Here is a 13,302-nt window from a genome sequence, read left to right on the forward strand (position 1 = left end):
TGGGAAGAGACTCACCTCCTTTGTGTCCAGTATATTGCTAAGCTCAAAACAAGCTCTTTTAAAGGTCAGTATAAATTCCCTGTGTGGAACAGGCACCTCACTAACCCAACCCAAATCTTTGGTTCGCAGGAAAAGCCTTACAGAGGCGGTGAGGGAGCACGTCACTATATAACTGTTTAATGAGTTATTGATTTATTGCTGAGAAATGAAGAAGAGCAGGAATATGACTAAAATGCTTTTTTGAAAAGGGTGGGTTAGGGAATGCCTATTTTTCTGGTACATATTGTACTAGATAGGTTCAGTCTGCCTGTCGCAGAGAATGGTGAAAGACCTTTTTAAGGCATTCTCTGACGCAGAAAATATTGGAATGGCTCCAACAGTAAATTGAAAAAGAACTAGCCTTGTTCATGCTGCACGATTCCATTGTTTTAATATTGGGCTTTCTCTATCCCATAACATTCCTACTGGAAACTCAAGTTAGGGAAAAAATTATTGGAGGATGTCTGAGAGGTTAGCTCAAAATAAAAATGAATAGACGTGACATATCTGTGCCTCCGTGTGTTTTATTTTGCTCTTTCTCCTTTTTGACATCTCTCATTGCTTCATTTTCTTCACTTCCTTTCTTTCCTGTTCTGTCATCTCTGTTTTCTGGTTTGCATTTGACCAGGTAGTGTACATAAATACTCAGGCTTGCACAGATGAAATTCTGGCACACTGATCCTTTCAAAAATTTTAATCCAATTTGAGAGTGCTGATTTTTACGCGCGCGCGCACACACACACACACACACACACACACACTGTTGCTTGGTGACAAAAGCTGGTGATGACACCTGTGTTAAATGACGTGAATGTCGTCTCCTTTGTTGATGTGCTTTTGAGCCAAGTTTGCTGTAGCATTTTCCTTTGCTCACTGCTGGAGTTAGTTTAAATATTATTAGAGATGGAAGGAAGAAAAACAAGAAGATGCTGTAACATACAAACGCCATGCTAGGGTTAGTGGAGTCCAAACAGGTGTGAAAACTTTAAACTATTCATATCAAATGTAATCCTATGGATCCAGGCAGGGCGTGCAACTATTGTAAAATTGATTAAGTGAAAGTTATTGTACTTTGTTCCTAGCAATATGAATAATCTTTATATTATTCTACTTAAAATTATTTACTGTGGACACAACATCAGGAGTATTCAGCAATCAGTTTCAAGATATACAAAACAGTCAGCAATAAAAGAATTTAAATTAATAATATTTAGTAATTAATAATGTAATTTCATTTGCATACTTAATGCTGACACTGAGAAGCTGCTTTTTTTTTTGCATGGGAAGACAATAATAATAAACTAAATATTGAGTCCGGCTCACCCAGATGATGATATTGATAATGGGGCTCTAATTATCTAGCACTTAGATCCAAGCTGTAAATTTGGCATCTGAATAAGATTCAGAGATGTTTTCATCTGTGGTTTTGGGTTTGCCTGTTGCAGAGATAAGATCGGTCATGCACTTCTCATCTGGATCCGTACTTCCCCAGGGTTGGGAGAGTGTTTGCATCTTGGCTTGTGTTTTGTTTGAGCAGCAATCCTGCTGACTGGAATCACATAAACTTGGTATCAGAACCAAGTAATCCAAGCCAGAGCAAACAAGTACACAGAGTATGAAAACAAAACGTTTCACATGAATTAAGTTGTCATGAAACACAAATTCTTTGAACTTGTAAGAAGACAATGCAAAGAGAGCATCAGAATCGGACTGTGTAACCATGGCCACTGGCAGAGCTTGCGACTTGTATTTATAAAACCCTGATAATTAGAGTTATTGAAGGCAGCATATGACATACCACAAGAAGGAGCAAGATATCTGCCTACCGATTGGCATTGATAATGAGATGAAATGTACCTTAGTGCTCACAAGCAAGGATGCCACAGAAGGTCCCACTGAAAATGGTTTTGAAGTTGAATTGGCTTCTCTTCCCTTTCATGCCAGTTCCCTTCAAAATATATATTTACCCTCTTCATCTTAAACAAGCCCAGCTATGATCGTTCCCCTTCTGCCTCTCCAGTGACAGCCCCGTCTCCCATATGCCATTCCCATCTTCCCCCTCTCACTGTCTGTGAGATTCCATCTGGATTTCACTGTTGCTTGCATCCCCTTATTTTATACTCCTGGTGATCTCATCTGCTCACATGATACCAGCTACCTTCTTCCTTTTCTTTCCCCCGAAACATTCTCCATTCTACCCCTTCTCTGTCACTTACTACATTGTCTCCCGCTGATAATGCTAGCTTCATTCTTCTGTGTGTCAGCTTTACACACAAACATCATCTTCCATATGGCTTCATCTTACACCTGGAACAAACCCTACCATGTTGCCTATAAGAAATCCGATGGTTTCTTATGATAGCTAGGGTGAGCGTCACTGAATTGGCACTTTTATTATTATTATTTATTGAAAAAGTAATACCATTTTGCAAACACAGTCATAAATATTGTATATATTTGACTGTATGCTTAGCTTCCACTGTTCATATGTCACTTGAAGCAATTTGGGGCAGGTACTAGGCCTTCTCTTCATATGTTTGTACAGTGCCTTGGATGTCACCTCAATCCTGATTGGATCTTTGGAGTCCTATTGTAATTCCAATCTTAAATAACAATAATAATAGTAACTAACACACCTAAAATGCCAAAAGTACTTTTAGTTGTGAATCTATCCTTGAGTTGCTCTGATTGCCATTATAATTTTGATAGGGTTTAGAGACATAAAACAGGAGTAATTTGCTAGTTTTTCACTGAAATATCTGCTGTCATCTGAAAGAGAGTTAAAGAATTTGGTTTGATATATTAGCAGACTATATGTATATGTATCTTAACAAGAGACAAGACACAATCTTAATAACCAGCTTTCTAGAATTTGATCAGTTTTAAAAAGATTACCCAAACCGGATTTGCTTGAATATTAAGAATCATGGCATGATCGTGGATTCTACAGACTTGTATGCATGGTAATCAGCTTTGCATTACAGAGATATTGCTGATGGAATGAGTTTTGATGCTAAGTGTGTCCATCTCTTTTACAGAGGATATTATTGTATTGTCCAGTGGAATGTTATGTGAATGACTAATAAAGAACAAATAGATACTGTACAGTAAAGTTGAACGAACAGAAAATAGTATTTAAAGTGTATTAGCAATATTTGTTGAAACAAAAACACAGATTAAATGTGGCATTTATTTGTATCCAGTGGCATTTGCTTTAAATAAAACAAAAAGCCTAGAAATAGGTATTTTTTCACATACACAGTGCCAGAATTTTTCCATTCTAGGTGAGGACTTAAAATGGGGGAGGATTACTCTGAAATCCTGTGCCTCTGATTATAATCTCATTTACACTGATGTCAGTGGAGTTATATTTGTATAAAACTGATGTAAGCAGGTCTGGGGAGTACTGAGCTTCTGAAGGGGTCTGCGTTTTGAACAATGTGTAAAAACAAAGTTTTGCTCACCTGTGGTCATTAAAGATACCATGGCATTTTTGTAAACAGCAAGGCTGTTAACCCTGGTGTCTTGGTCAAAATCCAGTTGAAGTAATTCCGTCAACTGCGTTCCTAAATTGATTCTGCAGTTTCCGTTGGATACACTCTCCTAACCTGCTGTGTAGTTTTTTGTGTTTCACACCAGAGCTAGCTGGACTTTACTCATAGGTGAATGATCTCTGTATAGAAGTGAGTGCAATGCTAAGTGTTTTTTAATCTTTTTGAATGAAAAGAGCTTTAGATTGAATTGGCATTTTGCTACTGCAATATGACCTTCAACTGGAAAATTTTTTCCAATCTTGGGTGCCGCATGGGTTGAGTTGCACTCCTTTATTGTAAAACCACATTGTGGGGTTAATCCATCTTTCAACTACTTCCAATTCAAAACATATTCTTTGATACATATTAATATCTTACTGTCCTATGTGTTGCATCATTTGCTGGTCCATGGGTACATGATCAACCTCTAGCAGAATTCAAATAATCTTAAAACATTATGCCTGCAGGTGTAACCACTAGCAACATTTTGTGAAATATTTGATGGGTCTTGAGAATACAGATAAAGTTCCAAGTTTAAAATCTTCAGGGTTTACATTATCACACATAACAGGAAAAATGCAAAAGCAGCTGAGCTTTTGTGTATTTTTTTTTTTTTTTTAAAAAGGTCACTATGGAAATCTTGTTAAAATGCAGGTCAGATTATAATCTCACATACAAAGGTGATTTTCCAGAGTAACTCATTGAAGCAATGAGTTTAGAATCTGACCCACTATCTCTAAATCCTTGTATTTATTAATGATAAAGGATAAGAGAAAGTTGTAGTCTACGACTCTGATCATAGTATTTGGGGTCAGTTTGATTCTGATGTCGCACAAGTGTAAATCAGGAGTGATTCCATTGGAATCAGTGGAGTTACACTGTTGTAAAATTGGTGTGGGTAACAGTGAGTGTTGATCATTAACTAATGTGAGTATTGAGAATTGCTACTTAAGCATTAAAGATGAAAAGCAGTGCACAAGTACTAAATATTATCGTTAGAAAGGCATGCTCTCTATTTTTATTCTCCAAACAATCTTTTAAATTGTATGAGGTCATGATGTTTTCTTTTAGTCCTTTGGCCATGGAAATGATTTTTATTTTCATTGACATAGAAACATGCCTTTCTCATGATATTTAGTACTTGTGCACTGCTTTTCATCTTCATTGCTTAAGTAGCAATTCTTAATACTCACATGGGAATGATTTTTATTTTTATTGACAAATTAGAACTAAAAAACATAAAATGTTAATGTTTAGTTTTAATTATAACTTATGACTTAAAGTGTTTAGTACATATAATTTCCAAATTGATAGCTGTGGAAAAATAATCGTTTTAAAGAAGTTCTGTATTTGAATATTTGGAGGATCGCTGAATGAAATATGTGATGAAAACACTTAAGATTAGAAAGTTGTGGCCCTATGAATGATTCATCTATATAGCTGATCTTTGTGGTCTGGTGCACATTTCACTATTATTCAGTACAAGACTAAAGATTACCGTGCAAGACTAAAATTTGCTGTCACTGGGGCAAGAAACACTTTGAAGGCAAGACCCCTGAGGAAAAATGTACATACTGCACTGTACGTACTGGTTGTGCATACATCACATACAGTGATCTCTCTGGTCAGCTAAGGAGTGGGGCTGCTTGGCTACAAAGAGGGAGATTCAACCTTCTAGAAAGGAGGTAAACTGAATGGAAGAAGGTAATGTGAGAACCTCAGTGGTTTCAAGAAGGGCTTGAAGGACCAACACCATGGTTTTGTGTTAAGGTAGCTTTATGGGATGATTATTAGCCCAGTAAAGTTTGTGTAGATTTTTAAATTGAATAGGTTTCAGATCCTGCAAACATGAAAATACAATTATAATTACCACACTAATCCTGTCTGTATAATTCTTTGGGAATCAATTAAACTAGTTTATCTGCTCAAGGAATTTGAAACTTGCTGAGAAGCTTTCGGTGTTATATTGCTTATTGGCTCTTTGTGTTTCTTGTAAACAGGCAGACTGAATCAGCAACACCGTCTACATGGATGGAATATAAATTTCTGTACAGTTCTGCTTCCTTGAGGATTTTCAATATAAGAACTACCATATGAAACTGAGTAGTTCTGGCACATAAAATGTAAATGATAACAGTGTGCTTTATGTATTAAATTGGTATAAATCATGCTTCTTAAGAACTGAGTGAATTTAATGTTCTTTAAAGGTTGTGGATTGACAGCACTGGAAAGCTAATGTCTCAGCTTTAAAATAAAAAGGTGCACTGGTCACCATTAAATGTCTGCATTTGCCAACAGTTTCCACTAAAGATACCAGTTAGGAACAGGAACTAAGGCTCAGATACACAAAGGGCCTTCAGTGTTGCAGTTTCTAACTTCAAGGTGCCTTGCCACTCAATGGAATTTCAGTCCCAGGTTAGGTGCCTTGGTTCCCGATACAATGAATGGGGAGGTTGGGTGCCTAAGAATAAGATCCATAAAAGCCAGAACACTGACCCACCCACTGTGAGGGGTGTGACCCAAGCACTGCCCCTCTCCAGAAGTTAGGTGCCTATCTCTCCTTGGGATTCTCAGGTGGAGTTAAGTGTTTACACTATTTTTGGAAGAATTGCTGGAATGGGTGGGAGAAGGATGTAGCCTCCCTTATGATGTTTAGCTCAGTGGTCAGGGTACTCACCTGGGATGTGGGAGACCTGGGTACAATTTCCACCCTTTGCCTGATTTGGAGCAGGGATTTGAATTTGGGTTTCCCACCTCTCAGGCAAGTGCCCTAGCCCCTGGCCTATAGATGTATTCTTTCACTCTCTTTGGCCCAGTGCATATTTAATTATTTATAGACAGTGGAACAGCTTCAACATGAGAGACCCCACCATAATATCCTATTGCCCAGGGCGCTCCCCTGGGGGTGGGAAACCCAAGGTCAAATGCCTGCTCCACATTAACCAAGGGAAGAGGAGGGGAGCAGGGGGGAATTGAACCTGGGTCTCCCACATCCCAGATGAGTGCTCTAATCACCTGGTTAAAGGAAGATTGCTCCTGCCAGCACTTCCTCCTCCCTGGCTGTTTTGCTTGAGTTTTAGATGTACTCTGAGAACACTTATCAGATCAGGCCATGAAGGCAAGACAGCTAAGAGAATGCCTTGTGTGAGGATGTTGCTGGTCTTAAGCGGCTGGGTGCTTAGACTGAGGTGGGTGTGCACATGCTCACTGGCAGAAATTTAGGCACCTCTGTGTTTAGGTGATAGCTCAGCACAGGTTTTGAGGATCTTAGTGGCACTTAAATTTTGGAGTTCGTGCATAACTGCCACTTTAGGTGCATAAGTCCCTTTGTGGATCTGGCCATAAGGCACTGATTCAGTAATGCACTTGAGCGTGCTCTTAGGTTTAAACGCATGAGTAGACCCATTGACTACCCAAATACGCTTCAATGCTTCTACTGATGTACTGAAAGCTAAACAGGTGTTTAAGTACTTTTCTTAATTTGGGACCTCACTGTCTGGCATCTGCTGGCAAATCTTTACTTTTTAATGCCAACTACAATGTGCCTCTTAAAATGGCAGTGCAAATTTTCCTTTCCATACCATCAGTGTATCCCAGGCTAAAGTAGGACATCCTTTAGGTCTGAGCGGTAGTTGTGTGTGTATATATTCATTCTAGGCATGCCCTTACTGAGGAGACTAACTACTAGTTTGCACTTTTCTGTCCATTGCAGTTGTTGGGTTTTTTTTGGCATTTGCCACTGTTGACTAGATTGAAGACTAAGGCCACTGCATCTGACTTCACATGTAATAGTGACAAGATGGCAAAAAAATTCTTTTCCCCTTTTTAAGCCTTTGTAGATGGTTGGTAATATATGAGAGAAATAGATCATGGCTTGGATTATCATAGTTTTTCTCACTTTTTGTCAGTGTGCGATTTTTTTTTTTTTGTCCTTGCAAGTAATCGCCATGAAGATGAGAGGCAAGGTGAGCCATATCTGGGGTCTGATTCACTGAACTCTAGAGGAATCTATTCATAGGGAGGGTGGGAAATGTTCTTGTTAAGAGCACTGTTACTGTATCGAAGTGTAACAGTGAAATACAGTTAATTAAATAAAACAGGGCTATAGGAATGATTCTCTTTTTATCTCATTTAAGAGTCGTCCATCGTCCCCCCCCGCCACCTTTCTTCTGTTTTCTCCCTAAAGTGCTTATCTATGGAAACAGCAATTTTGGCCCACAGCGATGGAGTGGCTAGGCAGTGGGTTAGGATTTCATTTTTAGTTTGAAATGCTTCCAGCCATGAACTCTGTTTGTAGCCAGAATCAGTCCACCAGTAAAATAGTACTTGGTGAAAGTTTTAAAAAAAAGTTTGAATTTACACCCGTCTCCCCCAGCCAGCCATCCACACACATTGAAGAGCAGGGCTCCTCTGGGCCGGAGTTCTTGGGTGCTTTGATAGAACGGACATGTTGTTCTCAAGGTTGTGTTATTGAGGGGAGATTAATAAAACCTGTGAAAGAATGTTGGCAAGTGAAGGACTGTGGTAAGAAATTCTCTCTCACAGCTCTGTGATCTGCCCATGTTTCAAGCCTGTATTACTCTTTGTATTATTTTTTATGTTTTCTTCTGAAGAAATAAATCTCTTTTCTCAGCAGCAAGTTAGCAAATCTGTATCCTATATTTGTAATTTAAGGGATACAGTGGTCCAGGTTAGTAGATTAGCAATTCCTTAACTGGTGTAGCAAGTAATGTTCCATAACTGATCTTACATTCCTCTTTTCAAATTGAGCATCTCAAACTTTGATAGTATTTTGTGCTAATCAAGGGCAATAAGGTATTTATTGATGATTACATGTTCTGTTCATTCCCTCTGGGGCACCTGGCATTGGCCACTGTCAGAAGACAGGATACTGGGCTAGATGGACCTTTGGACTGGCCCAGTATGGCCATTCTCATGTATTTCTAAGCCTTTACTAAAAACTTACTGAATGAATCTGACATTCAAATCAATGAACTCCTTATTCAAAATTGAAAGAAATGAAATAATAGAATATCAGGGTTGGAAGGGACCTCAGGAGGTCATCTAGTTCAACCCCCTGCTCAAAGCAGGACCAATCCCCAATTTTTGCCCCAAATGGCCCCCTCAAGGATTGAACTCACAGCCCTGGGTTTAGCAGGCCAATGCTCAAATAAGGGTATGTAAAAGAATGTTCCCAGAGAGCTTAGTAATAGCTAACAGCGCTCTTCTCCATAAATATATGTCAAAGTATATTCTTTAATGAATAATCATCTTAAATGGAGTGCTCTTTTGCCTAAGATAATACGTTATTGTGCTTAGGAGAATGAATGGGATAATGGAGAATATGAGAGAAAGTCAGATTAGAAATATGAATACATCTCTTACCAGAGTGAAAACAAAAGGAGTACTTGTGGCACCTTAGAGACTTAACAAATTTATTTGAGCATAAGCTTTCGTGAGCTACAGCCCACTTCATCGGATGCTTATGCTCAAATAAATTTGTTAGTCTCTAAGGTGCCACAAGTACTCCTTTTCTTTTTGTGAATACAGACTAACACGGCTGCTACTCTGAAACTTACCAGAGTGGACGCCCAAATGGCTGCATAAACAGCATGGAAACATTCAAAGATGCCCTGTAGTATGATGACAGGCCATAACTTCATGGGTAGAGTAGGAAAGCAAGTATTATTTTCATAGACCATTGGTATTTCTGCCTTTTCGGTACACTTATTGAGTACAATATTCTTCATCATAACAGTCACTAGTACAAAACATTGAGGAACTGAGGATTAAAGTGTTTCAGAGTAGCATATTGTTTTAACAGTCCTTCAGTTAGCATCCCAATGGCATGTTTATGTAAATTATATACAGAGGTTGTTGCTAAGGACTTATCATACATTTTGAATGGGAAATCCATTTAATAGGGTCTTGAGTTTAAAGCACAGAACTGAAAATCAGAAGACAGGGATTCTAGTACTAGTTCTGACACAGCCTTTCTGTGTGACCTTGGGTAAGTCACTAGGTTTCATGTTTTGTAAAATAGAGACAATAATGGTTCTCTTATTCCTGGGAGTGCAGGAAGGCTGAGCTAAATGAGGTTTACAAAGCATGCTGAAATCCTGTGATAAAAGATGCAAAGTGTAGTTTTATTAATAAAATTTCCTCTGCTAAATTGGAGATTAAAGTTTAGTTTTAGTGAAAATAATCACAAGTATGGTAAAGTTAGTGAAGGTGTATAATTAATGAGGCCTAATTTGGAGGCTGTAATCAATGAAGCTGCTATTAGAAATAGGTTCTGTATGTTGTTAGTAGTGTCTTGAAAATGTTCATAACTATATGTCCTTTCCAAATAAATAGTGATTAACAAACGCTATATATTCCTGAGTTCAGGATCAGTTGAAAGTTGACTCTGCAAAATTAGTTTGGAAATCTCCCAAGAACAGGCTTTCTTTATTTAAAAACTTTTAAAATGTTGTATTGTTTTACGTGAGAGTTTGTTTTAAAAACTTGCCATTTAACATTATTACAGTTTAATCTTTATTTTTCATAATTTCCCATTCTAAGCATAGGGAGTACTGTGTAAAAAAGAAAAAAAAATGCTGGAAGTGCCACCTACTCTTATGGACCAATACTGTGATTTACCTGAGTGCACTATATATCCTGTTCAGAGTGAACAATGGAAGGGGGTCCAAATTTAACAAGCCAAGGAATCAAAGACAAATGGAGAGGGCTTGACAAGGCATCCAACTCAATGGGAGTGTTGCTGGTGAAGTCCGTGAGAGCAGAATTGAGCCTTGGGGGAGGGGGAAAATAATAAACACTAAAAAAAAAATTCCTTTGAAATGTTGATTGCTGAATTATAGGGCCACAGAGATAAGGCATTTTGTCTTTTTCCTTTTTTCTTCCAAATGTTCTGATTTTCCTGTTTTATCTTAAGTAGAGGCTTGCTGGGTGTGGTCTGTCTTTACCAGGAAGGGCAGTTTGTGGAAAGATTCAGTGTGTGACTGGGATTTTGATTGATTTTTAGTGGGATTTGTGGATGCCCAGCACTCCTGAAAATCAGGTCACTTTCACTTAGGTGCACAAATATGGATTTAGGAGCTGAAAGTTAGGCCTTCAAATTTGGAAATGTTGGCTTCTGTTCTAAAAGATACTGGGCCACTCTTTGTGTGTGTCTTATTTAGTTGTACATGTTTACTCATTTCTAATAGTAATCTATTTTTTTAATTTATAAAACATCCTCCTATTGCACATGAGGCTTCCAAGGCACTGAATGGACAGTTAAAGACACTCAGGTGAATAGAAGTATTAACTTTCAGTCCTCCTTTGTCTGAATTCAAGTGAATTGCTTTTTTGTTTTGTATTTTAGCATTTTCAGACCATGTTGAAGACCAAGTTGAATGTCCTAACTCTTCGGAAAGAGCCTCTTCCTACAGTGATCTTCCATGAGCCAGAAGCCATTGAGCTGTGCACCACAACTCCATTAATGAAGACCCGGGCCCATACTGGATGCAAGGTATTTGAAAAATCAAAACCCCCAAGGCTCAAGACAACTGTGGAATTGTTCCACACATATAAGAGGAAAGTGGGAAAAAATTCATTTTGTTATCTTGGAAACCTCATTAAATAATGCTAATACTGTGAGGTTTATAAATCAAAAGAATCTTTGGGCTTTTTTTAATTAACAGTCTGCTCCTTAATAAATGAGGTTCTCATGCATAGAGAATGAAATCCCAAAGTAGTTTTGCAATCCTGGCAATAAATTGCACTTGGATCCTGGCTTCCAAAATTGCTTATTATACTCAATATGTAAGTGTTTTAGTGATGGTGTCATTTCACCTGGGCTAATTTAAACATGATTATCGGTACTAACACTGAAAGATGAGGTTCCCAGGCCTAAGCACCCTGTTTAGTAATCCTTACTAACATACATATATGCCCATTGAAATGGCTTTGCAGGATCAGGCTTGAGATCATATTTAAAAATAAAGAATTAGACCTTGAATCAATTAACCAGCAAGATGACTTTGTCCAATTGCAGCAAACTACAGCTCCTGAAAAAGTGTATTTATTCTCTAAACTGCTTAAGTGCATAAAGTACTTTCTCTACTGTGACTATTTAACAACAGTGAACAGATCTGCCTGTCTGTCTGGGTATATCTGTCTAATTTAGTTACAAAACTAAGTTAGCCCAGTGGAGCCACAGATGTTAGGGGAGATTGAGCTGGATTCTCATTTGGCTTGTACATCATCAACAGGATTGTTAGCTAAGTTCCAGTTGCTGAGCCAGATACATACCTGAGCCCAAAGGTAGTGAGAGAACAGTTCTTTTAGTCTTGGGCATCACTTGCTGTGCAAGATGCCAGCTGTAAAATAAAACCCTTTCTGATGTCACAGTGGTAGGTGAAATACAAATTTCAAGTTACAAGTAAAACTTACAAGACCTTTTGTGCCTGTTGTTTCTGGTAATAGCCATTGAGATATTGCCATTTGGTAGAGGTGTGGAGGGAGAGGTTGCTTGATGGTGGTTTCCTATGCTTTTCACAGCATTCTCAGTAGGTAAAGGAAATGAGTTGTGGGTACATTATGAAATGAAATGCTTTACAGTGTTAGGCTGTTTTTTTCCTGGAATGTCGTCACCAGGATTTTATGAGCAAACCTTTGTTCTAGGAAGTTTGACTATTTATAAAGCTTATGCTCTAATAAATTGGTTAGTCTCTAAGGTGCCACAAGTCCTCCTTTTCTTTTTGCAAATACAGACTAACACGGCTGCTACTCTGAAACCTGACTTTCTTGTGGCTCTTTGCTGCGAGTGCAGCTGAGAAGAGCTCATGTTCAGTGTCAAGTGCCATTGCTGCATTGTGTTGATACAGTAGAACACAAGCCAAATGAGCCCTACACAATATTATAAGTCATTCCTACTGCCAGAGGTTTCCCTAATGATGTCTTTTGTCCTTTGTGTTGATACATAATGAAATTTGGGGAACATCAGTAGTTAATAGTACGGACTGTGGAGGGTCTGGCTTTCACATTTTGTGTGATGGGCTTTGGCTTAACAACACTTTCTGAAAGGAAATTTAACTCTGCCTCTGAGAGTATGATTGTAGAGTTCAAATCAGAGAGTGCTATTGGACTCATCCTGCAGTTCTTTAACAAATGAAAGCTCTTCTTTAACAAGTGACGCGTGTTGCAGAATGAGTTGGAATCTATAGCAGTCAGAATCCTATTCCATACTTAGGATGCTTTTTCACAGAAATACATAAAAAGCTATCAGCTACCACTATATACGTATCTTCTTCCCCTACTTGTCAGTGGCAACAACTGTATGTCATGCAGTGTTGTAGTCCATCTCCTTGCCAGAATTGCTGCCTACAGTGTAGTTTCCAGTGCTTTGTTGAGTTCGTCTCAAACGACTCAAGAGATGAGGCTTCTAGTACCTTTCCTGGGAGACTATTCCGTATTTGCATTGCTCTCATGGTTAAGAAGTTTTCCTCAGTTATTAACCCGATTTTTCCCTTTCCCTATTTTACCTCATTGCTACATTTATTTATCCTTCTCTTCAAATATTTGTAGCTGGTTTGGCTTCCTCTCCCCTTGATGCTCAACGCTCCTCGCCCCACCCCCACCCCCGCAGCACTTCAGTGACTAATTAATTTTTACTTCTTCAGGTAACTTTTTCAATAGCAATTACTGTTTTTCTTTTGCCTTTTGGTTAGATCCACCAAAAGAC

The 13,302-nt window shown here is 38.4% G+C and overlaps 1 protein-coding gene across 4 annotated transcripts in view; it reads left to right on the forward strand.

Moving 5' to 3' along the window:
* PID1 (phosphotyrosine interaction domain containing 1) overlaps positions 1 to 13,302 on the forward strand; it is a 160,696-nt gene that overhangs the window by 45,212 nt on the left and 102,182 nt on the right. For all 4 annotated transcript variants that reach the window (XM_084639189.1, XM_084639190.1, XM_084639191.1 and 1 more), the window contains one exon: positions 10,942 to 11,088. In XM_084639189.1, the coding sequence (XP_084495315.1) occupies positions 10,942 to 11,088 (147 nt within the window). The remainder of the gene's footprint in view (positions 1 to 10,941; positions 11,089 to 13,302) is intronic.

Source organism: Lepidochelys olivacea, assembly GCF_965140295.1.
Source record: "Lepidochelys olivacea isolate rLepOli2 genome assembly, chromosome: 9".
NCBI lineage: Eukaryota > Metazoa > Chordata > Testudines > Cheloniidae > Lepidochelys > Lepidochelys olivacea.